The sequence below is a fragment of the Cyprinus carpio genome, chromosome B15, assembly GCF_018340385.1.
Source record: "Cyprinus carpio isolate SPL01 chromosome B15, ASM1834038v1, whole genome shotgun sequence".
Classification (NCBI taxonomy): Eukaryota; Metazoa; Chordata; class Actinopteri; order Cypriniformes; family Cyprinidae; genus Cyprinus; species Cyprinus carpio.
In genome coordinates, this window is record NC_056611.1 from 25,232,251 (window position 1) to 25,259,750 (window position 27,500).

The window sequence follows — 27,500 nt, forward strand, 5'->3', positions numbered from 1 at the left end:
TGTGTGTGTGTACCTGAGCTGTTGTAGTTGTGTGTACATGTCGTTGTTCAGTCTCTCCTCCTCGTCTCGTCTCTGTTTGAGCATCTGCTCCTTCAGGACCCTGAAACACACACATCATGTGACCCGTGTGACTGAGACGATGAGGGTTCATACAGTGTCCTGACCATCAGTACTACCCACAATGCAGCAGTGACTGACCTGAGCTGCTCAGCGCTCTCCTCCTTCATCCGGCGCTCCTCGTCCTCCTCGTCCTTCATCAGAGCGTCTCTGAGCAGCTGCAGTCTCCTCTGTGTGTCCTCCATCAGTCTGCTCCTCTCCTCCTCCATCTGTCTCTCTGCGTCCTCCAGCCTCTTCCTCTCCTCTCTCTCTACTTGTCTCTTCCTCTTCTCTTCCTCACGCTTTCTCTTCTCCTCTTCCTCCCTCTCTAATTGTCTCTTCTCCTCTTCATCACGCTTACGCTTCTCCTCTTCCTCCCTCTCTTGTCTCTTCTTCTTCTCTTCCTCTCTCTCTAATTGTCTCTTCTTCTCCTCTTCCTCCCTCTCTTGTCTTCTTCTCCTCTTCCTCTCTCTCTAATTGTCTCTTCTTCTCCTCTTCCTCCCTCTCTTGTCTCTTCTTCTCCTCTTCCTCCCTCTCTTGTCTCTTCTTCTCCTCTTCCTCTCTCTCTAATTGTCTCTTCTCCTCTTCCTCCCTTTCTTGTCTCTTCTCCTCTTCCTCCCTTTCTTGTCTCTTCTCCTCTTCCTCCCTCTCTACGTGTCTCTTCTCCTCTTCCTCACACTTTCTCTTCTCCTCTTCCTCCCTTTCTTGTCTCTTCTTCTCCTCTTCCTCTCTCTCTAATTGTCTCTTCTTCTCTTCTTCATCACGCAACACATGCCTGATAAGAGTCACAAATCATCATTATCAATAATTAGACTAAAAGACTAAAAACATTAAAACAAAACACTTGATTTTCATTATGAATAAACATTAAAAATAAAATAAATATGAACTGAAATAGTTACAAACTGCATATTTTGAACAATCACTGAACATGAGAGAGTATGTGGTGTGGAGATAAATACACACTGCACTGAAAACTGAACACGAGTCTCTATTCTCTCAGGTTTGGACCAACTGCTTAAATACTTTAACTTATTAGACTGATCAGTGCTCCTGCTCATCCCTAACTTACACCATCATCATCATCATCATCATCATCACACACCTGTCTGCAGAGTCAGAGACATCCACACAGCTGTCCACATCTGCCTCGCCCTCGACTTCCTTCCTGTCCTGAGAGACACACACACACACTTTTATATTTTCATCTCCACAGGTTTAAAGACTCATTCAGTCTGTGTGTGTGTGTCTGTGTGTGTGAGTGTGTGCATGTGCGTGTGTGTGTGTGTGAGAGAGTGTGTTACCACTGCAGGTGACAGATCCAGCAGATCAAACACATTCTCTGAGAGTCTGGAGTGGAAACCAGCCTGAGGAAAAATGGTGACGTGTTCACTACTTATTTTACCCGCTGTGTTCATGTGTGTATTAGGATCAGTGATACTCACCTTCAGTCATAAAAAACTATACTAAGATTATATTGTGTTTATATATATATATATATATATATATATATATATATATATATATATATATATATATATATATATATATATATATATATATATGTATGTGTGTGTGTGTGTGTGTGTGTGTGTGTGTGTGTGTGTGTGTGTGTGTGTGTGTGTGTGTGTGTGTGTATGTTAACGAGGTCGTACCTGCACATTATGAGCAGATGAGAGTGACGCTGCTGCTTCACTGTCCTCAGACTCCTGTCACAGAACAGGACACAACATCAGACACACGTGCATCAGCTCACACACACACACACACACAGATAACACACAGCAGTATGAGGAGAGGATGCTGGGAGATTCAGCTCTGCTGCAGAGACGAGCTCTGATTGGCTTAAACTAGTCTTACTAGTCAGCCATCTAATTCCTTTCTTCAAGACAGCTCATAACTTCAAGTCAGTTACAGAAAGGGCTAAACTGGACTGATTAACTCTTGACTAACTGCTAGACTAGTTCTTAACACTCAAGGTCCTTTGCACACTGAGTCCGAAATTCTCCTTTGAAATTTTCGCACGTAAAAAAATAAATACGACCTCACGTTGTGTCAATCAAGTTTACACACTGCCTCCGAAACTTTCGTCCGTCATACAGAAATTTCGGACAAGGTGTAGCAAGGATGACTTACACTAAAAAAATGCATGCAAAAATTTCAGACTCTAAGTAGCTGATAGGTGCTCTTGATGTCACATGACCGTGCTGAGACACACCTCCTCTCTGCAGTGACACACGACACACAAACACTAAACGAACGGATCACTTGAACGAACGAATCACTGAATCAGAGGTTCCAGAGGTGATTCACCCAGCCCCAAACAAACACAGACTCCAGTGCTGCATGTGTTGTGAGGGATGGAGTGAAGCACCTAAACACAGGTGGGCGGGGCATGTGGGGTGGGCGGGGCTTGGTGAACAGGGGCAGGGCTCTCAGTCCTACCTCACTGGACACTGGATTCCACTGAGGCACAAACTTCCCTGCTTTAACACGAGTTACTTGAAGGCGAGAGCTGTTACTCTGAAAGTCGTCGCTCTGAGCCTCCGAGACGAGTCCTTCAGTCTCTCTCTGCTCTTCCTCATGTTTATCCTCCTCTGCCTCACTCTCCTGATGCTCTGAAAGCCTCTGTGTGTTTCTGTGTGTTTCAGCCTGTTCTTCTCTTTCAATCATCTCTTCTTCCATGTTTCCATCATCTTTGCTCTCTGTCGGATCTCCTCCTTCTGTTCTCTCCTCCGTCGTGTTCTTCTCCTCCTCCTCAGGACTCTTGAATCTCTCGATCTGTTCCTCAATCTCCTCACTCTCTGTGTTCTGCATCTCTTCATCTCTGATCTGTCTGTTCTCTTCTATGTTTCCTTTCTTTTTTTCTTCTTCTGTTGTCTTCTCTCTCTCTTCAGGACTGTTGAATCTCTCAATCTGTTCATCAACTTTATCAGTTTCTTCTTGTCTGTGTTTTTGGTTCTCTGTCTCTTCTTCATCTTTACTCTCAGTCTGATCTCTCTCTTCTTCTTTTTTCTCTTCCGTCTGGTTCCTCTCCTCAGGACTGTTGAATCTCTCGATCTGTTCATCGTCCTCCTCGCTCTCTCTGTTCTGTCCTTTCTCATCTTCTCTGTTTTCTTCATCTTTACTCTCTTCTTCAGTTCTCTCCTCCGTCCGCTCCTCCTGTTTCTCCTCAGGACTGCTGGATCTCTCCATCTGCTCTTCGATCTCCTCATCGTTCTCGGTCTCTTCATTTCTGATCTGTCCATTCTCCTCTTCTTCGATCTCCTCATCGTTCTCGGTCTCTTCGGTTTTTTTTTTTTTTCTCGATGTTTTTTTTCTTTTTTCTTTTTTTTTTTTTCGATTTTGTGTTCGTTTGATCCATTCTCCTCTTCCCTCCTGCCCTATTTCATTCATCTGTTCGTCTTCCTCTCGGCCGCTGGACACCGCAGCATCGGGGGTCAGAGGTCGTGAAGCTGCTGTGGAACGGAGGTGTCGCCCACACAACGAGTCCTTACAGTGGAGGGATGCAGTTAGAGAAAGACGGACAGACAGACAGGTGTGAGGTCACATGCAAATCCCTCAAACCTCAAATAAACAGGCGTATTATTAACAAAGACACACAAAGAAACTACAGAGAGGAGCAAAAGAGAGACAGACAGAGACACCGACAGAGACACCGACAGAGAGACAGACAGAGAGACACAGACAGAGACACAGACAGAGACAGATAGAGAGACAGAGACAGAGACACAGACAGAGACAGATAGAGAGACAGACAGAGAGACACAGACAGAGACAGATAGAGAGACAGACAGACAGAGACACCGACAGAGAGACAGACAGACAGAGACAGATAGAGACACAGACAGAGACAGATAGAGAGACAGACAGAGACACAGACAGAGAGACAGACAGAGACAGATAGAGAGACAGACAGAGACACCGACAGAGAGACAGACAGAGACAGATAGAGACACAGACAGATAGAGAGACAGACAGACAGACAAAGACACCGACAGAGAGACAGACAGAGACACAGACAGACAGAGAGACAGACAGACAAAGACACCGACAGAGAGACAGACAGATAGACAGACAGAGACACAGACAGACAGACAGACAGACAGAGACACAGACAGACAGACAGACAGACAGAGACACAGACAGACAGAGAGACAGACAGACAGAGAGACAGACAGACAGACAGAGACACAGACAGACAGACAGAGACACATACAGACAGAGAGACAGACAGACAGACAGACAGAGAGACAGACAGAGACACAGACAGACAGACAGAGACACATACAGACAGAGAGACAGACAGACAGACAGACAGAGAGACACACACACAGACAGAAAGACAGACAGACAGACAGACAGACAGAGAGACAGACAGACAGAGACAAAGACAGAGACACAGACAGATACCTCTGAAGACGCCTCTGGACTGTGATCCCTGGACAGGGCCAAATCCTGTAGTTCAGGTTCTGTTCTTTCTTCAGGAGGAACCGTCACACTGACCTCACTGTCCTGAAACACACACACACACACACACACACACACACACACTCAGTCAAAGCTGTGGACACACTGACTGAAGCTGTGTCTGAAACCGCTCCCTATCTGGAGCACTATAACAGGTGTCCGCCCTTTTGTAGAGCTGTCTGAATTCTGAGTGAAAGCAGTGGCAGAGCCAGGATGATTTCATAGAGGTGGCCAGCAACCAGTCTGGGGTGGCACAGAAATCTTCATTATTTCAATATAAACATACCGGCTGCCCCAGAAGAGGCTTGGTCAACCAAAATTGTATTAACCGCTTACTCACAGAAATAAATAAATAAAAAGTCACGCAGATCGGTGGTAGTACAGTACATCAGGCAGGACAAACGCTCGCATATCATTCATCCACCACAAATATGTAAGTAGCAGCAACTTCACATGGCTGCTCAATCTAATGTTAACCTGAGAAGTGTGCGCTGTTCAGTGTCTGGAGGAGAGTGGAGCTGCACCGCCGGTGCACTTAAAATACTCCCTCATCTTTACTCATACAGATGAGAGTAATACATCTTTCAAATCTGTAAAGACTCTATGTTTATTTGTGTGCACTCACAATAACAAGAAAACATTGCGCTTTTGTAAAATAATGAAAGCAAACAGGATGCACTTTCTGCCATCTCGGTCTCTGTGAACTCGAGCACGAAACTCTGTGTGAACTTTCCTTACAGACATTAAAAATATATCTATAGAGTGAAATGTCTACTTTCAAATGAACCAATTCAAATGGAAGACAAATATTCTCAGATTATGTAACCTGTATGAAACTTTATTCAACAATTCGTCTCCTCTGTGTCTCTCCGGATCAGCGTAGCACCATTTTGGAGAATCTGAGCTGAACACAAGCAGCGTATGCTCTTCTGTGTCAGCCGAGACACAAGGATACGCTTTCTACGCGTATTTACGCTTTGATTTAAACGAAAACAGTGCATCCGTGCAGCACAGCTGACACACAAGAGCGTACGCTGCATGTGTTCAGCTCAGATTCTCCAAAATGGCACTACGCTGATGCGGAGACACAGAGGAGAGGAATTGTTGAATAAAGTCATTATTTTAGTTTTCTTCGCGTACAAAAAGTATTCTCGCTGATTCATAACGTTACGGTTGAATCACTGATGGCAGATGGAGTATTCTGACGATGCTTTTCATACTTTCTGGCATTTTCTACAGGGACATCGATCACCTTTTATATATTTTAAATTAATGCAAGTTCAACTTTTAAAAAAACATGTCTCGAGACTTTATGGCAGTTTTCCCATCCCACTGCGTCTCATGTTTTTAAATAAAGAGTCAGTTTTTCAAATGGGTTTAAATCCTTCGTTTTAAACTATACATGCATATTACATACATGATGCTGTTTTGTTTCTAATTGTTAAAGCAACTTAATTTATATACATTATCTGTGTCCCTGCAGCACAAAAGCAGTCATAAGTAGCACAGGTATATTTGTAGTAATAGACAACAATACATTGTATGAGTCACAATTATACATTTCTCTTTTATGACAAAAATCATTAGGATATTAAGTAAAGATCATGTTCCATGAAGATATTTAATAAATTTCCTACCGTAAATATATCAAAACTTATTTTTGATTAGTAATATGCATTGCTAAGAACTTCATTTGAACAACTTTAAAGATGATTTTCTCAATATTTAGATTTTTTTTGCTCCCTCAGATTCCAGATTTTCAAATAGTTGTATCTCAGACAAATATTGTCCTCCTAACAAACAATTCAATTAAAAAAAATTGACCCTTATGACTAGTTTTGATGTCCATGGTCACATTTTAAACATTATGCACTTTTTTCAAAGATAGCCTTTATTACGGAATAAACGTGCATTAGTAATATTCTGCTCGATGTGCCCTCTTGTGGCCTCAAGAGAGAAGCCAAAAGCTTTTTTCCCCCAAACTGAAATCATGCATTTTAAATTCAAATATAAATCAGATATTGGTTATATTTAAGTACAAAATTCGAATGTAGTTTTTCAGCCACTCTGACAGCGCTGCAGTGCTATTCCTCCAGTCACACGGAGGAGAGTCCGACTGATGTGCATTCATGTGCTGTGTTTGTGTTCACCTCGTACTGCAGTCCTGCTCCCAGAGCGTCCAGATCCAGATGGAGGTTCTGCAGCAGTCCGGCTGAATCCCGCGGCCTCTAAACACACACACACACTTAGATCTGATCCAGCGTTCAGTGGGACTCAGGCAGTGTGTGTTTCAGACTCACCTCTTCCTCAGAGATCTCCTCGTCCTCTTCAGCCCTCCTCTCCTCCTGAACGCTCCTGGAAGCAGTAGAGCTCGACACACCAGCCTGATGCACACACTCCAAATCAAAATCCAAAACACAGGTCACACTCACAAATCACAACTCCAACACATTTCTGCTGTTTTACCCCGAGAGAGGTTCTGAGCGGCTGGAGTCCAGACGAGGCACCCAGAGATCCTCTGAGAGGAGCGACAGGAGCCTCGGACAGACCACGGAGAGGAGCGAGAGGAGCCGACACCTGCAGACAGAGACACACATCATCACACCTGCTGTTCAAACGGTAAACATACACTAACATTCAAAACAGCTGTTTTCTGTGTGAATATCTGTTAAAGTGTAATTTATTTCTGTGATGCGCAGCTGAATTTTCAGCATCATTACTCCAGTCTTCAGTGTCACATGATCTTCAGAAATCATAATAATATGATGATTTGATTATTATCAATGTTGAAAACATTTCTGTGGAAACCACAATACATTGCTATTCAAACGTTTAGGGTCAGACATTAGTATTTTTATTAATCAAGGATGCCTTAAAGTGATCAAACGTGTCAGTAAACGTATTTATAATGTAACAAAAGATTTCTATTTCAAATAAATGCTGTTCTTCTGAACTTTCTATTCATCTGTGAATCCTGAAAAATAAAATATATCACAGTTTCAACAAAAATATTTATGTGTCCAACATTGATAATAATAAGAAATATTTTGAGCAGCAAATCATCATATTATTCTGATTTCTGAAGATCATGTGACACTGAAGACTGGAGTAATGATGCTGAAAATACAGCTGCACATCACAGAAATAAATTACAGTTTAACAGATATTCACATAGAAAACAGCTGTTTTAAACTGTAATAATATTTCACTGTTTTTACTGTATATTGATCAAATAAACACAGCTCTGGTGAGCAGAAGAGACTTCTGAGTGCTGCGGTATGTTCCTGTTAGATGATGTTCTCACCCCTGGAGCTCTGACTTCCTCCAGCTCTTTCTTCTTGTCCTTCTTCTTGTCTTTCTTGTCCTTCTTCTTCTTCTTGTCCTTGTCTCTCTTCGGGGGGTGTTGGCTGCGCTGGCGCTCCTGCTCCACCAGCTGGCGGTAGTGTTCATCACACGGATGATCCCAGGTGGACTGACCCGTGGAGAAGTTGAAGTAGTACACCTCTCCGGTGACGTCCTGACTGAACACACACACACACAGAGTCACTCCCTGTCTCCATGTGAACACATGTGTGATGTAAGCGTGTGTTACCATGGTTTCCACTCGGCCGGCAGCGGCGCCACCATCCCCTCTCTGGCCAGCCACAGCAGCTCGGGCTCACGCTCCGGGTCGATGCCGATCTCTACGGCGTACTCGTGGATCTCTGACACACACACACACACACACACACACACACACACACACACACCGTTAGCACCTCACTTCTTCAGTGAAACTCAGAAGATGATATTGTGAATATATATACAGTACAGGTCAAAAGTTTGGAAACATTACTATTTTTAATGTTTTTGAAAGAAGTCTCTTCTGCTCATCAAGCCTGCATTTATTTGATCAAAAATACAGAAAAAACAGTAATATTGTGATATATTATTACAACTTAAAATAATTGTTTTTAAATTTATTATACTTTAAATTATCATTTATTTCTGTGACGCAAAGCTGAATTTTTAGGATCATTATCACATGATCCTTTAGAAATCATTCTAATATGATGATTCATTATCAAAGTTGGAAACAGTTCTGCTGCTTAATATTTTTTCAGAACATTTGATACTCTTTTAGGATACTTTGATGAATAAAAAGTTAAAAAAAAAAAAAAAGAAGCTATGTTTTTAAAATATTAATATTTTGTAATAACAATATACACTACTGTTCAGTAATTTGGGGTCAGTGATTTTTTTATTTTTTATTTTTTAAATAAAATCAATACTTTTATTCAGCAAGGATGTGTTAAATTGATAAAAAGTGATAGTAAAGAAAATATATTATTAGAATATATATTATTAGAATTTTTTTTTTATTTTGAATAAATGCAGTTCTTTTTAACCTTTTATTCATCAAATATATTAGACAGCAGAACTGTTTCCAACACTCATAATAAATCAGAATATTAGAATGATTTCTAAATGATCATGTGATAGACTGGATGTTACATGTGACACTGAAGGCTGGAGTAATGATGCTGAAAATTCACGCTTTGCATCACAGGAATAAATTATTTTTTTAAAGTATATTCAAATAGAAAACTATTATTTTTAAGTTGTAATAATATTTCACAATATTACTGTTTTTTTTCTGTATTTTTGATCAAATAAATGCAGGCTTGATGAGCAGAAGAGACTTCTTTCAAAAACATTAAAAATAGTAATGTTTCCAAACTTTTGACCTGTACTGTATATATGGGTAATGTAACAAAATTGTTTTCTTTTTAAGGTCCATCCAGGCTGATGATGACGTCACAATACAAAATCATCTCAAAAACTGACAGGAGAGACGCAGTATTATATTCATAACCTTCATACGTGAGACCCAAACAGAAGAATAGTGTGTCGTCAGGATCATCGCGCTCTCATACAGCACTAGAGCTGTTTAACATGAGATGTGTGTGTTACAGTAACCTTGCTCTGAAGGAATGTAGTTCTCGTCATAGTCCTCCTCCAGCACCAGCTGATCTCCGATGCGCAGCCCCGTGGTCGCCATGGTGACGGCGGCGCGACACGAGCGCGCGCGGCCCTTCAATTAATCTCACTCAATGACTTAAAATTAAAACTTCACAAACATCACATTCAGCAAATAACACGTACTTACAAATAAAACCACTGCGTATTAAATAAACATCAAAACATACGTCGACACGGATCTGTTTGCGTTTGCCTCAGATTAACGGTCGGAGCGCTTTTATTTGATAATCATAAAGATGTAAATATAGATCATAACTGGAGCACTGCTGATATCTAATGAAAACACAAGCCTGAACGAGTACATTAAACGACTGATTTAAACAATATAAAAGCAAATAATCAGTAAAAAAGACACTTAAGTCGAGCGTCGCGTAACGTTACGCTGAATAAAACACAATCATTCTTAATAATAACGTTACTGATTATTTAACGCGATTAGTTTAATCCTCACCTGCTCTCTGATCCCACACCTTCAGCTCTGTCGTGAATTTATCAGCATTGTGTTACTGTAGAGCTTTATTTCAGAGGATTTTCTGAATTTATAACAGAAGTTGAAAACCCGAAGCGTCGCGTCTCTATCACAGCAACCAGACAGAAACATGGCGGCCGCGGCAGACGCGCTTCAGAATAAAAGTCCCGCAACAGCGCACACAGGATATAATATAATTATATAAATAATATAATATAGAAATATAATAATATAAATATACTACTAAAATAATGTATTTTAATCACATTAATAACATAAGAAAGGTATCTGGAAATGTCTATGAAAGTAGTATGAACTTTTTTCTGTATGTTCTTTTATGTTATGTAGTATGTTCTTTTTTTTTTTACAATAAAATAAAATTTAGGAACTCCTTTTTATAGCATTGGTAGCTCCTGATTTAAAATGACAACAATGAAATGACAAAAACAACACCAGAGAGTCTTAAAGATCCAACATAGTTTATTAATATGTGCTTTTGTTACACCGTACACAGCAATAAAATTATTCACACTTGGCTTTAATCTATATATGAGAAACACATGTGAAAAAAAAATGCTAAGCATATTAGGCAAGCCTTAATATAGAAAATAAATTTCAGTGTAAAAAAGAAAAACAAGGCAAGCTGCTTTAAGAACAGAAGTTTGTGACATTCATGATAGTCCTCTGGAGATCACACAAAACAAAACACACTCACTGTGCTTCACATCGATCCAGACTTGACCAGCAAGGCGCCACGTACAAACGATCCCAACAGAGGCAGCAGGTTAATGTTAGAAATATTTAATCACACTGCAGCGGACGTCTGATTTCGTTTAGTCTCCAAACACATGACGTTTGGCCGCTTTGAGTTCAGATTCAATGCTGCAGTTTCTGGAACATCTTTGACATTTTCATAGAGTTTTACAAGTGTTTCTAACATCATGGACTCACTCGTCTCAGTTGTTTTCAATGGGGTTCAGTAGTTCAGATATTTGGTTTCTAAATAAAATAAGAAACTAACACATGCCTCGAGTGGAATCACAATACGATACAGTGAATGAACATTAAAAACAAAAGCAATGCAGTGGAATGAATGGGTTCATGAAATGCATTTCTCCAATACGTCTCTGACGCCCAGATAGAAAACCAGCCCTCGGCGTTCAGAGAATCCAGAGTCTTTCCCAAATCAAATCACGCACAAGCTCTCATATTACACTAAACGAGATGTGATGAGTCAATGAGAATGAGATCATCGGTCGAGAGCCGCAGTACTGTGCATTCGCTCTGTTCTACTCGTCTACGGGCTCAAGATTTGGTGCACTGATCCATTCCTGAATGAAGCATCATGTGACAGAAGCATATCTGTCTGTGACGTGTGTGCTGTGATTAAACGAGCAGACATGCATTCTGAGCATGAATCGTGAGCATACTGGGCTCCTGGGAGTGAAAAGGAGTGCAGGGTCGATGGAGATGATACTGAGATGCTCCATTAGCAGCAGTTCTCCAGTGTAATGTACTCCAGTGGTGTTAGCATGCAGCGGATACGTGTCTGGAATAAGTCACTGACGTTATGAACGAAAGATCAAGATCTGACATCAACTGGCGCGAGGAACTGTTCCATACGCCTCTTCAAACTCCACACTGCGCAGTAGTTTCACTCCGTACAGAAGAAACCCAACCTGCTGCATTAAAGAACAATAACTATACCGATAACGATACCGTTAACTATACCCATAACTATACCAATAATGATACCGATAATGATATCTATACCGATACCGATATTGATACCGATAATGATACCGATAATGATACTGATATCTATACTGATTACGATACCGTTAACTATACTGATAACTATACCGATACCGATATTGATACCGATAATGATAACGATAATGATACCGATAACATTACTGATATCTATACCGATAACAATACTGATATCTATACCGATACCGATACTGATATCTATACCGATACCGATATTGATACCGATAACAATACTGATATCTATACCGATGCCGATAATGATAACGATAATGATACCGATAACAATACTGATATCTATACCGATGCCGATAATGATACCGATAACGATACTGATATCTATACCGATAACGATATGATAACTACACTGATAATGATACCGATACCTATACAGATAACTAAACCGATAATGATACAGAGGAGCAATTGTGTTCCTTTTCAGGTGATGAATGATAAAAACATTTACAGCCAATCAGAATCCACTGACTTTAAAGAGCTTGAGATTTTAAAGAGACGGTACGTGCTTAGAATTAATGGAACATTAACGTGTGGACACTAATATAGTTAGCGTTATAGTTATCGCTGTTGTTATATTTAACAACAATCATGGTTATAGTTATCACTATACTTTAACATAATATTTATCGTTATGGTCAACGTTTGGTCAATAATTATTGTAACAGTCAGCGTTATAGTCATCGGTATAATTATCATTATAGTCAATGTTATACTCACTGTTACAGTCATCGTTATATTGTTATAATCACTGTTATAGTCAACATTACAATCAATGTTACAGTCAATGTGTTATTGCTACAGTCAACGTTATTTTGTTTTATTCAATTTTATAGTAAACATTATTTATTTTTTATTTGTTTTAGTTTTTACATTTATTAATAATTTATTAATACAGTGAGAAGTGATTGCACTGTATTGTATGTATAATCTTTTTCTATTCTTAACTGTTTTCATTCATTTTAAATCAATTTTAGTTTATTTTAAAAGTTTTTAATTTTCTTGTTTTATTATTGTGATAATAATTTTTAGGATTATTATAATTCCTTTTATGTAAAGCACTTTGAATTACCATTGTGTATGAAATGTGCTATATTAATAAACTTGAATATAGCAGCAATGGCTATATTTATGGCAAAATCAACAGTTTCATAATAATGAAAATATCATTTCAATTCCTTGTTTACAATAATGTAACAATTTTATCTTAAAAACATTCAACATACAAAAAAATACATACATATATACTTAATATAACAATTACGGAAACAGCAACAATAAACTAGAATTTTTCAATTTAATGGAAATTATTCCAAGAGAAACTTTTTTAAAAATGTCCATTAATAAACTGTTTGTATAAAATGTTACCTAATATCATATAAAAATGGACATTCAACAGTCAATGCTATATTGTTTTAGTCAACGTTAGGGTTATATTGTTAAAAACAACATTAGAGACAATGTTAAAGTCTATGTTATAGTCAACTTTATAGTTAACATTATATAGTTATAATCAACTTTAAAGTCTACGATAATCATCGTTAAAGTGATCGTTATAGTTATCGTTCTTGTTGTGAACAGGTCGTAACTCCAAATTCAACACTTGTCTTGATAAAAATGATATTCTAAAATAAGAAAGGCTTGCCGATTCGGTGTTACTCAGTTAATTACTCCCTGTGACGAACTGCCAACATCGTGGCGACGAGCTAACAGCGTTTAAACCTCAAAATGAGGAGCGTCAGAAAGGCACTCACGTCTTCATATCAGGCGTCGTGGCACGTCCGGTCTAGTGCTGTCCAACGATCAACCACGATTAATCACATCCAAAATATTTATCATGTATATACAAATACACACACACACAGAATACATTTTGAAAATATTTACATGTATATACATTTATATTCTTATATATATAAATATATAAACAACTTATTTTTCTTAAATATATACACATGCATGTGTTTTTTTATATATATATACATAATAAATATACATAGCAAACACACATACAGTCAAACCAAAATTTATTCAGACAAATTTAAGAACGCAATTAGATCAAACCAACTGACCTCAAAAGCAATGCTTCACTCTGTTCAGTCTGTGGTTCGCATTTAAAGAAAAACACTTAAGCAAAACATGCCTGAATATTTTTTTAATCCCATATTTTACTGTATGAAGAATTTTTGGGTGTAATATGTCACAGGTTTCTTTATTTTTGCCATCCTCACTTACATAGTGTCCTGAACCCACTAGTAAAATAATATCAACAATATCTAGTGTCTGAATCATTTTTGGTTTGACTGTATATTATGTAAGCAAAAACTAGTACTTTGCATGTGATTAATCGCGATTAATCGCCTGACAGCAGTACCCCGGTCTCGTCTGGTCACTCCCACCAGGTGTCCAGTCTGCGGATGCGCACGCGCTGCTTGTAGTGGTACTCCTTCAGGTGCTCCTTCAGAGCGCTGGGCAGCGGCAGGGTGCTGATGCCGTCGTACGTGGTGGCGCTGCTGATGACGGCGCGGCAGATGCGCTGCAGGCTGAAGGGCTGCGTGCGGTGGATGGGGTTCGACAGCAGCGGCTCGAAGAACATGCAGGAGTTGGGGTCTTTGTAGTGCTCCAGCAGGCCGGTGACGCTGGGCGCGTGGAACACACTGGGGTCGTGCACGTCGAAGCTGAAGTTATGGTTCCACTGCTCTATGCGTGCGTGCAGCGAGCGTCCGTACCGCCGGAAGCTGACGGAGAACAGGTAGTCTTCCTGTGCAGAGTCGCGCAGGAGGAATGTGCCTTCGGGTTTGCCTTCCAGCAGCGTTTCGGCCTGGTAGCGGTCCATGACGCCCCAGTAGCACGGCAGGTTTGTGATCCGGAGCAGATCGGGGACTAGGCAGTGGATGTAATCGATCTGCGTGTGAATGCGATGGAGTCCGTCTAGAGATTTCGGACTGTCCGGCTGAGCTAGAGTCGGAGATGCGGCGCACAAATCAAAATCTGAAGACGACGATGCGACGACTTCGTCGAGCGTGTCCAAGCATCTCTGGAGCAGCAGCGTGGCGCGCTCGTCTCCGGCTAGCTCGTTCATCCCCGGAGCTAGCTTGGGTCCCAGCTTGTAAAGCGGGTTGATTTGCGCCGTCACCTCGAAGGTGTGGATCTGAGCGTTGGGCGGAGGTTCGACTCCCTGCTCGATGCTAATCCTCCGTCGCTCTCGCAAGCGGTCCTCCTCGTCCTCCACAGCAAGCGTGCATCCGGAGTCCGGGACCGGAGCTTGAGAAATGGGAGCCGTGTGCTGTTTGATGAGGTACCACTTCTGCGCCAGGTCCGAGCCGGCGGGGAACGGACAGCTGTCCAGCATGAGCTCGCTGAGGTGGATCTTGCGCCTGGAGGACGGCGAGGGGGACAGGACTTGGCTGTGGGTCTTGATGGGGAAACACTGGCCCACCGCGTCCTGGATCTTCTGCCGGAGCGTCCTGCTGCTTCCGGACGCCCTGCTCTCCGTGTCCTCGGCGGAAACCCGTTCGGAGAGCAAGGATTCGCTGGAATCGTTCAGCAGGTCTCCGTACTCGAAGCCGTCGCTCACGGGCCGCTCCGAGGTCAGGTTGTGTGAAGGGTGGCTCTTCTTCTTCCCCCGGGCGCCCTTCTGCCTCCCTCCGTCTCGTCTCTCCTCGGAGCGGCTCTGACGCACTTTGGGCCGCGCGCCGCGCTCCCTCTCCTTCCCACGATCCCCTGCTTCCTCCGGCAGAGACATGACCGCTGCGGTGCGGACTGTGTTCGCTCAGGACCAACGCCGTCAGACCAGAGTCACTGCACCGAACATGATGAGTGCATCAGATCACGCTCTGGAAAACACAGCAGGATAAAAACCAGCACACATCAAAAATTAAAACTAATCTTTCACGTGCAATTCTGATTTTAACAGTAAAAGACTGTAAAAATGCTATATACACAATAAAAAAAAAAACTGTTTTGGACATGACATGTAATTTTACAGTAGCATACCTTTTTGGAGGTTAAAAGGAATGTGTAATTCACAGTGAATAGCCCTAAATTAAAGACTAAATCACAAAAAAAAAAAATACAAAAACTTATTACAAAAATATGAATTAATACTATAATAGTACAGAAATAATCCTTAGAAATAACATCATATGATCAAACTCGACTGTGTTACTGTAGTACAGTGTTTATAATCTCTCAGGAACACGAACCTGTCTCTTCTGACGTCACCGCGTCACTCCCGAGCTGTGAGCGAGCCTCTGAGTAATGACCTGTGACGGATTAAATCACTTAAATAAGTGAAGATTCTTTAATAACATCGCTTTAGCTCGAGCTAACTCGCTCAGCGCTGCCGCTACCGTAGCCCTGACTCCACTTCCTGTTCACAGCGGACAGACTTCCGCCCTCCGGCAGAGACTTCCGGGATCACTCCAGAGGATTATATTTAGAACAGTAATGTCAAACTATATAGTTTAACTGTTGATGTTTAGCTGGTTTATATAATATGTGTGTGCTGTGTATATTAGCCGTCTATATAAATACACACACAAGCGAGTATATGTTTGAGAAAAATATGCTTAGTTTATATATTAATTATATTGATATATAAATTATCTGATTATAAATGTAAATATATGTAAACATTTTCAAAATATATACTGTATGTGTGTGCATTTATATATATACACAGCACACACACATATATTATGTAAACAAAAACTTTTATTTTGGATGCGATTCATCTTTTATCAAACATTACAGTAAGGCTACTTGTGTTGCACGAAGTATCATGAATAACACACAGCTAAAATAAACACCTCTGTTCATATAACCGCACTACATGAATAAACACTGATATTTATCATTATAGAAGTATATAAATGCATGAATATATATATAAAGAGTTCGTGTAATTTGTCTGTGCGCGTGTGAGTTTGATTCAGGCGCTGCTCGGGGCAGCCGCGGCGGCGGGGTCCTTCAGCAGACGCTGCGGGGCGGAAGTCGCACACACACACACACACGCGCGCGCTGCTGTTGTTTCCGTAGATTAACTGATTTAAACTGTTGATTTGTGTGTTTCGCCGTTATTTATCGATCGTTTGCGTGGAGACGCGCGTTGTTCTCTCCAGCATGGCTCCGACGATACAGACGCAGGCGCAGCGCGAGGACGGACACCGGTGAGAACACTGAACATGATCAATATCACACACTTACACTCACAGAACTCTTCATCGTGTGTGTTTACTTAGAGACTCAGTAGTGTGTGTGTGTGTGTGTGTGTGTGTGTGTGTGTGTGTGTGTGTGTGTGTGTGTGTGTGTGTGTGTTTCCTGCAGGAGTTCAGCACACAGAAGCGTCCCGGAGAGGTACTGATGATGATGATGATGAAGATGTGTCCGTTTCCTCTAACCAGGCCTGCAACAAACGATCATTTTGATCATCTAACGATTTTTAGAACGATTAATCGAGGAGTCGTGGATTGTTTCACTGATTAATCAGTAGTTATGTCAACTTCTGACTCGACCAATCGTGTGAGAGTGGGGCGGGGCTGTCTGTTTGATTGACAGGCGGACACCTGTCTGGAAACAGTGTGGTTTAATCTCTTGTGTGCTGCAGGTCTGGTGTCGTGTGCAGAGTGAAGTATGGAAACAGTCTTCCAGATATCCCCTTCGATCCCAAGTTCATCACGTATCCCTTCGACCAGCACAGGTGTGTGTTTAAAATATTTTTTTTTTCTGTTTGAGATTTTTGTGTATGTGAGTTTGTATTTGTGTTTGTGTATTTTTTTTTTGTTGTGATAATTGTGGCAGAGAGATGTGTTTTTTGTAGGTTTGTTCAGTATAAAGCCACGTCTCTGGAGAAACAGCACAAGCACGAGCTGCTCACTGAACCGGATCTGGGCGTCACCATCGACCTCATCAACCCTGACACGTACCGCATCGACCCCAGCAGTGAGCACAAACACACACAACACACTCATTACACTCAATACACACTGAGATGCGTGTGTTTGGTCAGAAGCTGCACGGTGGAAATAAAGGTGCCTTGTTCGTGTGTGTTTCAGTTCTGCTGGATCCTGCGGACGAGAAGCTGCTGGAGGAGGAGATTCAGGCTCCGTCCAGCTCTAAGAGGTGCGAGAGAATCACACTCCCCTGTGACCTTTGACCCCCAGCACTGACTCTGACGAGTGTGTGTGTGTGTGTGTTCAGGTCCCAGCAGCACGCGAAGGTGGTGCCGTGGATGAGGAAGACCGAGTACATCTCCACCGAGTTCAACAGATACGGCGTCTCCAACGAGAAGGTGGAAGTCAAGTGAGTGAGACGCCCTCAGTCTGTCTGACATCTCAGTGAGACGCGCTGATCATCATGTGACCCGTGTGTGTGTGTGTGTGTAGGATCGGTGTGTCCGTGAAGCAGCAGTTCACAGAGGAGGAGATCTACAAAGACAGAGACAGTCAGATCGCAGCCATCGAGAAGACTTTTGAAGACGCACAGAAATCTGTGAGCACACACAGATCACACAAACTCTCTCTATCTCACACTCCCTCTCTCACACACACACACACACACACACACACACACACACGTGACATCAGTGTCAGTCTGATGTATTTCTGAGTTATTCTTCTGTGTGAATCTTCCAGATTGCCCAGCACTACAGCAAACCCAGAGTCATGCCGGTGGAGGTTCTGCCCGTCTTCCCAGACTTCAAGGTCTCTCACTCACACACACACACACACACTCACACACACACATTATGTTAATGTTTAGTGCAGGGCACAACGCTAAGGATTTTTTCTACTGGCCCATTGGTTTAAAGTTTTACTTGCCCTGCCACAAAAAAATAAAATAGTTGCCTTTATCATTGTTCTTGATCTGTTATCTTGTATTATAATAAATAAGCTTATGATACCAATATTTTAGGTACCAATTAAATTTACAATTCTCTATTTCAATTTCGATACCACAGCAAAAATCACTATCCAAAAATAAATTTAAATATAAAAAGTTCAAACATTATTAAAGACAAGTGACAGCCAGTAAATAAGAAATAATAGCACAATTAAATATAGGCCTATAGCACAAAGATGGAGCTGAAATTATGCTTAGGTTTTTATGTTTGTAGGTGTTCAGGTACAGAAATTGAAAAATCACACAAAATAACATTTGGATATTCTTCACTCAGTGTTGCCCCTTGATTTTTCATAGCCATGTGAAATTAGAAGCAACCACTGCATTTTAATCTTGAAGCAACCCAAAAAAATAAGACTGTAGCATTTCAAAATCTGAAGCAAAAACAGAATAACCTGACTACAGCTTTGTGAAATGATGCTTCATAAAACACCTGTATGAACCCGAAACAGCAGAAGCTCTGAATGAGACACAGAGTCACTCTCTGACAGCAGACGGCGCTCACGGAACAGTGATACAGCGTTTCCTTGGTTACCGCTGTAAACACCGCGGCGCTCATGGAACAGTGATACAGCGTTTCCTTGGTTACCGCTGTAAACACTGCGGCGCTCATGGAACAGTGATACAGCGTTTCCTTGGTTACCGCTGTAAACACCGCGGCGCTCATGGAACAGTGATACAGCGTTTCCTCGGTTACTGCTGTAAACACTGCAGCGCTCATGGAACAGTGATACAGCGTTTCCTTGGTTACTGCTGTAAACACTGCAGCGCTCATGGAACAGTGATACAGCGTTTCCTTGGTTACTGCTGTAAACACTGCAGCGCTCATGGAACAGTGATACAGCGTTTCCTTGGTTACTGCTGTAAACACTGCAGCGCTCATGGAACAGTGATACAGCGTTTCCTCGGTTACTGCTGTAAACACTGCAGCGCTCATGGAACAGTGATACAGCGTTTCCTTGGTTACCGCTGTAAACACCGCGGCGCTCATGGAACAGTGATACAGCGTTTCCTCGGTTACTGCTGTAAACACTGCGGCGCTCATGGAACAGTGATACAGCGTTTCCTTGGTTACCGCTGTAAACACCGCAGCGCTCATGGAACAGTGATACAGCGTTTCCTTGGTTACCGCTGTAAACACTGCGGCGCTCATGGAACAGTGATACAGCGTTTCCTTGGTTACCGCTGTAAAAACGCGGCGCATGGAAACGTGATACGCGTTTCATGGAACAGTGATACAGTGATAGCGTTTCCTTGGTTACTGCTGTAAACACTGCAGCGCTCATGGAACAGTGATACAGCGCTCGGTTACTGCTGTAAACACCGCAGCGCTCATGGAACAGTGATACAGCGTTTCCTCGGTTACTGCTGTAAACACTGCGGCGCTCATGGAACAGTGATACAGCGTTTCCTCGGTTACTGCTGTAAACACTGCGGCGCTCATGGAACAGTGATACAGCGTTTCCTTGGTTACCGCTGTAAACACCGCAGCGCTCATGGAACAGTGATACAGCGTTTCCTCGGTTACTGCTGTAAACACTGCAGCGCTCATGGAACAGTGATACAGTGTTTCCTTGGTTACTGCTGTAAACACCTCTAGTTAAATAAAATTCTATTCCAAGTCCCGCACACATGAAGCTGTCATCATGATGTAAATGTTAAACAAATCACTTGTTAAATATCTTAAATAGCAGAAAAGATGCATGAACTACAACTACATCTTGTACAAACTTGTCTTATACATATATGTTCAGAAATAATACGAGGAAAATTCTTAAAAAAAAAATCTCAAATTCAAGGTAAATCACATTTAAAATGATTGAAGCTATAACAGCAGCAGACTATTATTAACATGCTATAAATGTTGTGTAAAAACAACAGCAGCTTTCAGTCTGTCTCCATGATGCACACGTGAAACATCAGACATACAGCAGTACTTCACAGGTTTATTATTCGATTGCACTTGTGTAAATGGATGTATTTTACTGTTGCGCTTCGTCTCTTGCATGAAACCGCTTTCTAAAAACACAGCGCTCAAGCGCTTCACGCCGGGCTGCTGTCGAGCGCTGCAGTGCTCACATCTGTCCCTCTCTCCTCACAGATGTGGATTAATCCGTGTGCTCAAGTCATCTTCGATTCTGATCCGGCACCTAAAGATGTTTCTGCACCGGCGGGGGTGGACATGATGTCACAGGCCATGATCAGGTGTGTGTGAACCGTCTCTTCAGATCAGTGCTCATCACAGACTCCTGAGAAACCAGCTCTGCTAACCTGACGTGTGTGTGTGTGTGTGTTCAGGGGTATGATGGACGAGGAGGGGAATCAGTTTGTGGCATACTTCCTGCCCAACGAGGACACGATGCGCAAACGCAAGAGAGACGTGGAGGAGGATCTGGAGTACATGCCGGATGAACTGTAAGACTCTCATCAAACAACACTCACATTCATCAGAGTGAGAGACACACGGATGAGAGGGCATCCTCAATACACAGTTTACAATAATCATAATATATAATAACAATCCCTTTAGCACATAATTCACACAGTTGCAGGTAATGGGTGGGATTATGCTAATTGTAAATGAGCGTTCAAGTGCACTCATTTTACACATGGTTGGAGTTCAATGGTTAAAACTAAAACTGAAAATCAAAAATACAAACTAATAAAAATGACAAAAAATGGCCCAAAGAACTAAATGAAAACAAACAAAAAAAAATTGTATATAATTGTATTTTTATTTTTAACTATAATGGTATATCAATGCTACTTAAATAACATTGGTTGGCTTGTGTGTGTGTGTGTGTGTGTGTGTGTGTGTGTGTGTGTGTGTGTGTGTGTGTGTGTGTGTGTGCAGGTATGATTATAAGATCGCTCGCGAGTACAACTGGAACGTGAAGAACAAGGCCAGTAAAGGATACGAGGAGAACTACTTCTTCATCTTCAGAGACGGAGACGGAGTTTATTATAATGAGCTGGAGACCAGGTAACTGTCAATCACACAGACGGCTCCACCCACTCCGGCTGAGTGTGTGTTACTGACCGTGTGTGTGTGTGTTAGGGTGCGTCTGAGCAAGCGGCGGGCGAAGGTCGGCGCTCAGTCGTCTACGAACGCTGTGCTGGTGTGTAAACACAGAGACATGAACGAGAAGGAGCTGGAGGCTCAGGTCAGTTCACATCACACTCAGCTCAGATCAGAACACCTTTAGAAACAGCACATCGAGTTAATCACTGATCCGTGTGTGTTTGGTGGACAGGAGGCTCGCAAGGCTCAGCTGGAGAATCACGAGCCCGAGGATGAAGAGGAGGAGCTGGACTTGGAGAAAGACCTGCAGGACTCTGGTAACACAAACACCTTTATATTATACACCTGTGTGTGTTCAGTACAAAGCCCTTTGAGATTTAAAACCCGCTCACACCAAGAACAACTAAAAAATGATAACACCACAGCTACACCAACAACTCACTTTCAGTGAGACTCACATTCAGACTGTTAATAATCTTTCATTGCACAAAAGAATTATAATATGAATGGCTCAATACGGAGCGCTTATGTGCAGAATGATGTGCACATAGAAGAGTTCAAAGCACAAAGGAAAGAAATATCGAGGCGTAGTGCATTATTGAGCCTTTTCTTTTAACAATAACACAGAAAAGTATACGAAGAATATTGGATCCGTCTCGTCTGAACAAGAAAATACTAATAGAGATTCGGATCGATGCATCCCTACTTTACACATCACCGCTATAGTTATCATAGTTATTATCGTTATCATATTACAGTTGTGAATGAGTGTTTGGTGCATGATGTTGTTAGTACTGTATCACAAACCTTCCTTTGATGTGAGTGTAACAGTTCTTCTGTGCTCAGGCGAGGAGCGCGAGAAAGCCAGCGACTCGGACAACTCTGAGAGCGAGTCTGAGCGTGAGGATGAGGAGCGGCCCGCTGATGAAGACGAGGAGGAGGAGGAGGAGGAGGTTAAGCGGCGCGAGAGGAAGAGCAGCGGCAGCGAGAGCGGCGAGGACCGGCAGGCGCGTGACGAGGAGGAGATCTTCGGCAGCGATGACGACAGCGAGGAGGACGAGGGCGAGCGGGCGAGGAGCAACAGCAGCAGCGTCCAGCACAGCGGCAGCGAGAGAGCGTCCGACTCCAGCGACGCCAGCGACAGCGAATGAGACGCTCGGCCCCGCCCACCAGCTGCTCCTGCTGTTTCCTGTTCCTGTTCACTGCTCTGAACTCTCCGGTGGTTTCATCAGCCTCATCTCCAGCTCTCTCTTAATCTCAATGAAATCCCATTGTATTCAACACAGATGTGCGAGTGCACTGCAAAAAAAGGCTTATCTTACTGAGTGTTTTTGTCTTGTTTCTAGTCAAAACATCAGAACATTCTTAAATTATGACGCATTTATTAGATAAGCACAATGAACCAAGATATTTAGTCTTGTTTACAGGGGAAATTAATTAAGTGCATTTTGCTTAAAATATGTAGAATTATCTGCCAGTGGGGTAAGTAAAGTAATCTTATTTTAAAAATATTTTACTTACACCACTAGCACATAATTTTACTTATTTTAAGCAAAATGCACTTAATTTTTTTTATTTTTCCCTGGAAACAAGACTAAATTTCTAAGTATCGAAGTAAGATAAGCCTTTTTTTTGCTGTGTGTGTGTGTGAGAGAGAGAGAGAGAGAGAGAGAGAGAGTGTGTGTGTAAGTGAGTGAGTGAATGTAAGAGAGAGTGAGAGAGAGCGTGTGTGTGAGAGAGAGGATAGTGTGTGTGTGTGTGTGTGTGTGTGTGTGTGTGTGTGTGTGTGTGTGTGTGTGTGAGAGGAGAGTGTGTGTGTGTGTGTGTGTGTGTGTGTGTGTGTGTGAGAGTGAGTGAGTGTAAGAGAGAGTGAGAGAGAGCGTGTGTGTGAGAGAGATAGAGAGAGTGAGTGTAAGAGAGAGTGAGCGTGTGTGTGAGAGGAGAGCGAGAGTGTGTGAGTGTGAGAGAGAGTGTGTGAGAGAGAGAGAGCGTTTCATTTCTCTGCTTCGTCATCATGGACTGAGAGAATCACTAAGTAGTGAACATCCTTTTTAGTAGTTTTTCTCTCATTACAGTGTAAACATTGTAAATAAACAATGATTGAGTTTGTTTTCTAGCAGTGAATGTGATTCTCTAGAGCTGAACTGATGTCATGCACTAAAAGTCACAAACATTATTAAAGACCAGATAACTCTGAACAGACGTTCTATTAATGTTACTGTAACACACTTGTCCAGGACTTTGATAGAACCTTGCTGGGATGTTCTGAGAATATTCTCTGTTAACGCAGGATTCAGTTGCTGGGTTATTTATTTTTTCATAATTATCATACGCAGCTCGTCCGGTCCAGTTCTCTCTCTCTTAGAGTTGGTCATGTAACGGTTTGCATCACACATGAGGCAGTGGTCAGTGCTTGAGACCGCACCATCATCTGCTGCTCCGGTTTCTTCTTTAAATGTCTATATACTTTTTTAATTCCGTAAATGAAACGGAGCTGCTGCTCTGGAAGCTCTTCTCAGAGTTGATCCAGTGAGATGTCCTGAAACACACACACACACACACACACACACACACACACACAGGTGAGATGACCAGACGCTCCTGCAGACGTCACGAGGAGCCACAGATCACTCCAGTCTGAGCTTTCTGAAGACAGGAGCTTCACAGATGCTTTTAACAAGCTGCTGCAGTCTGAGTGATTTACTTAGAGCTTCACAGACTCTTTTAAGGATTATACATTAGAAAAACAATACAGTAGTACACACACAATATCAAAACACAAAAATTAAACAACGCTATTGTAAAGCAAAGAATATACATATATTCCTACAACAGAATTTAATTCAGAAAGTGTGTTATCTTGACGTTCTTGCCTTTTCTCCAGTATGCATCTGTTGAGTTTCACATCATGTTCTAGAATCCAGCAGAAAACAATATCATAACTGAGCCGCCGCAATGGATTTTCTTTGATAGATATGTCTAAGATTATTGGATGATTGGTGTTAAAAGCAGAATGAGTTGAGAAAAATGTGCTTCATCTGAGATCAGGATGAGTATGTTTCTTCATCAGGTTTGTAGAAATGTAGCACCAGGGGCGGCGTTAGGGGTGGGCTAAGGGGGCTGGAGCCCGAATGTTTTCAGTAAAGCCCCGAATGTTTTTATTACCACCATGCCATCAATGAGTTTTAATGCCCAATAAAGTAATTTATATTACAATTTAATTAAATAAATAAATAAATAAATATCTCGTGTCTGTCAATTTACGCGTTGTCATTCACACCCGACAAAAACCGCCCACTGAGTCTAGTGCTTCTGACTGACATGTAAACTGGCCAACCATCGATGAGCGTCTGTACGATCCAGCCAATGAAATGAGATCTTTGGAGCCAGGCGTTGTTGTTGGCGTGTCGTATTTTACTAGATCAATTTATTTGAAATTAAAATGGATAATTCAAAATTCTTCAAAAAAATCTTTCTTTCTTTTTTTAAATCTTTTTGCGTGAGTAAATGATTCATTGACCCATTCATAAAAAAACAGTTGCTTACTTTTTTTCCGTAATGAATCATCTGTTTCGAACGAATCCATTGATTAAATGGACTGACCGACTCACTCATTGAAAGGCAGTGGCTTAATGAAAATCAAAGACGATACACTCAACGCAATAAAGAACCATGTTCAGACCGAAACGGGATGGAGGGGAGGCACATAAAACACCTTTACAGTAAAGTTTTATTTGTTATCATTAGTTACTTCATTACCAATAAACTAAGAATTGTTTTTTTTTTTATTGCATTCATTCATATTTGTAAATCTTTTTTTTTTTTTTATCAAAATACAATTTGTTCATTACAAAGAATTTATAATTTTCAGACCAGATGGACATTTTTAATTAATGTAAAAGGTTAACTATTACAATAACTAATGTTAACAAACACAATTTTACTGTAAAGCATTATAACAAAAAGAAAATTCAAAGCAAATGAAAAAGGCAAATACGCAAAGTAGAGAAGTGGGCACACTTTAAGAGGAGAATAGTGTAAAAGGGTATAGGGAGAAAAAATAGTGGGGAGAGAGTGGAGGGAGGAAAAATGAGAAATGAGTGGACAAGATGTATGGAGAAAAGAAAGGGAGGACATTAAAAACAAATGGAACAAAGAAGAGGAATGAAGACATTAGATTAAATGAGAAGATGAAAGGTGTGGATAGAAGAAGAGAAAGGAGTGGAGAGTGGCAAGGAGAGCCCAAAAGGAGAGCTGTTATGATGAGAAGAAGAAAAACAATTGAGGAAAGAGGAAAGCAGGCAACAGCAACGTTATAGGACAAAACTTCATGAGGCAGCCACAGCAGAGGAATGATGCACAAACTTCAGTAGAGGGTAAGGTTTATCTGCTAGACTGAATAACTTGAATCTGTTTACTGTAATGCATAAAACACAGAGATAAAGTCCTTTGACCGTTATATCTTTGTAGAATAAGAGTATGTCAGTGCACTGCTTAATGTTTGCTTCTTATCCCTGTTCTACCCAAGCGAGTGTAGCCAGTCAGGCTTAATTGGAAAAGAAAAGAAAACTGAGAGACAGAGACAAAAAAAGTGAGGATAGAGACACAACATCAGCATATGTGTCAGGATACAAGGGATAAACTTGAAATAAAATGTTTTACTTTTTTTAAATTGTTTTTGTATATTTTAAACAAGGTAAATCTTTCTGATTTATTAAAATAAAAAGTCACATACATGGATTTTTCTGGGCTAAGCCCCGGATCTCCATCACCCTAGAACCGCCCCAATGTAGCACTGCATCAGTGCCTCATCAATGGATGTGAATGGGTGCCGTCAGAATGAGAGTCCAACAGCTGATAAAAACATCACAATAATCCACAAGTAATCCACAGCACTCCAGTCCATCAGTGAACATCTGGAGAAGACAAAAGCTGCGTGTTTGTAAGAAACAAATCCCCTTTCAAAACAACTTTGTACTTTTTTGGTAATTCTGTGTATCTTTTCCCCTCACTTTATTAAACTTGTGGTGTTTCTAGTGAAAAATGGCCAGTCTACAAAAAAAATGCTTGTAAATCTCCCATTATTCTACATTATCACCAAATCCTGGATTCAATCTTTTTATCTTGTTTTCTTTCAATTAACAACTAGCTTTTCTTTCTTTTTTTAAATCTATTTTTTTCAGTGAATATATAAATGTAACAAAAAAAAAAACATTTTAAATTAAGGTCATTTGGACAAAGATCCTACTCATATTTTGAATCTACAAGTGGTTAAACTGCTAATATGGCGAAACACACTAATGAACTAAACTGAACTGAATCTGAACTGGCAGAGCAGCTCGGGTGATTGCTGATTTGTCCTAACATCACAATGTGAGGGAGACGTGTTACACACTCGTGCTACTAAAGTTTAATTGAGTTGAATCAGAGTGGGAGTATGGAAGCAGATTAGACTCAATAATAATTCACGCAGAAGACACGATGCACGCGCGCCTGTCGCTCGACCAATCATAACCCGCTGTGGGCGTGTCTACCTGGACGTTACGTCATCAGTGCGAGACCACGGTTCAGCAGAGGTTTGTGCAGCTGATCGTTTCATAACAAGCCTTGTGAAGGTGTATTGTTTTATCTTTGCATGCTTAAAACCTGAAGTCAAATCAGTCGCTTATCCCAGCATCATCTTCACAACACAAGAGTAAACATTAACAATGGTCAAATCACAGTAATATAATG

The 27,500-nt window shown here is 41.3% G+C and overlaps 3 protein-coding genes across 7 annotated transcripts in view; 1 reads left to right on the forward strand and 2 right to left on the reverse strand.

The window, feature by feature from the left end:
- The window catches only part of LOC109066850 (centrosomal protein of 164 kDa-like), an 18,838-nt gene extending 8,642 nt beyond the window's left edge, over window positions 1-10,196 (reverse strand). The window contains 14 exon segments of the mRNA XM_042740082.1: window positions 14-100; window positions 199-533; window positions 733-871; window positions 1,202-1,269; window positions 1,401-1,463; window positions 1,752-1,805; window positions 4,510-4,611; window positions 6,717-6,794; window positions 6,867-6,950; window positions 7,033-7,143; window positions 7,871-8,087; window positions 8,159-8,270; window positions 9,526-9,640; window positions 10,040-10,196. Of these exon segments, the coding sequence (XP_042596016.1) occupies window positions 14-100; window positions 199-533; window positions 733-871; window positions 1,202-1,269; window positions 1,401-1,463; window positions 1,752-1,805; window positions 4,510-4,611; window positions 6,717-6,794; window positions 6,867-6,950; window positions 7,033-7,143; window positions 7,871-8,087; window positions 8,159-8,270; window positions 9,526-9,607 (1,532 nt within the window). The 5' untranslated portion in view covers window positions 9,608-9,640; window positions 10,040-10,196.
- A 323-nt stretch (window positions 10,197-10,519) lies between these two features.
- socs9 (suppressor of cytokine signaling 9) lies at window positions 10,520-16,242 on the reverse strand. Of its 4 annotated transcripts, XM_042739989.1 has the most exons (4): window positions 16,048-16,242; window positions 15,839-15,894; window positions 12,161-15,678; window positions 10,520-11,824 (listed from the first exon to the last, which is right to left on the reverse strand). In XM_042739989.1, the coding sequence occupies exon 3, from the start codon at window positions 15,585-15,587 to the stop codon at window positions 14,232-14,234; it is 1,356 nt and encodes a 451-aa protein (XP_042595923.1). In that variant the 5' UTR covers window positions 15,588-15,678; window positions 15,839-15,894; window positions 16,048-16,242; the 3' UTR covers window positions 10,520-11,824; window positions 12,161-14,231. The 4 variants fall into 4 exon arrangements, with proteins under 4 accessions (XP_042595923.1, XP_042595922.1, XP_042595921.1 ...); XM_042739988.1 differs by lacking the exon at window positions 15,839-15,894 and having other exon boundaries at window positions 10,520-11,736; window positions 13,597-15,678; window positions 16,048-16,241; XM_042739987.1 differs by lacking the exon at window positions 15,839-15,894 and having other exon boundaries at window positions 10,520-11,739; window positions 13,597-15,678; window positions 16,048-16,241.
- Window positions 16,243-16,778: 536 nt separating this feature from the next.
- paf1 (PAF1 homolog, Paf1/RNA polymerase II complex component) lies at window positions 16,779-22,996 on the forward strand. 2 transcript variants are annotated; one of them, XM_042739985.1, is made up of 14 exons: window positions 16,779-17,013; window positions 17,174-17,200; window positions 17,451-17,543; window positions 17,664-17,785; window positions 17,899-17,965; window positions 18,044-18,145; window positions 18,229-18,334; window positions 18,478-18,546; window positions 20,847-20,950; window positions 21,044-21,160; window positions 21,600-21,728; window positions 21,804-21,909; window positions 22,000-22,084; window positions 22,614-22,996. In XM_042739985.1, exons 1-14 carry the CDS (start codon window positions 16,967-16,969, stop codon window positions 22,916-22,918), a joined length of 1,479 nt encoding a protein of 492 aa, XP_042595919.1. In that variant the 5' UTR covers window positions 16,779-16,966; the 3' UTR covers window positions 22,919-22,996. The 2 variants fall into 2 exon arrangements, with proteins under 2 accessions (XP_042595919.1, XP_042595917.1); XM_042739983.1 differs by having other exon boundaries at window positions 16,780-17,013; window positions 17,171-17,200.
- Window positions 22,997-27,500: the final 4,504 nt, after the last annotated feature.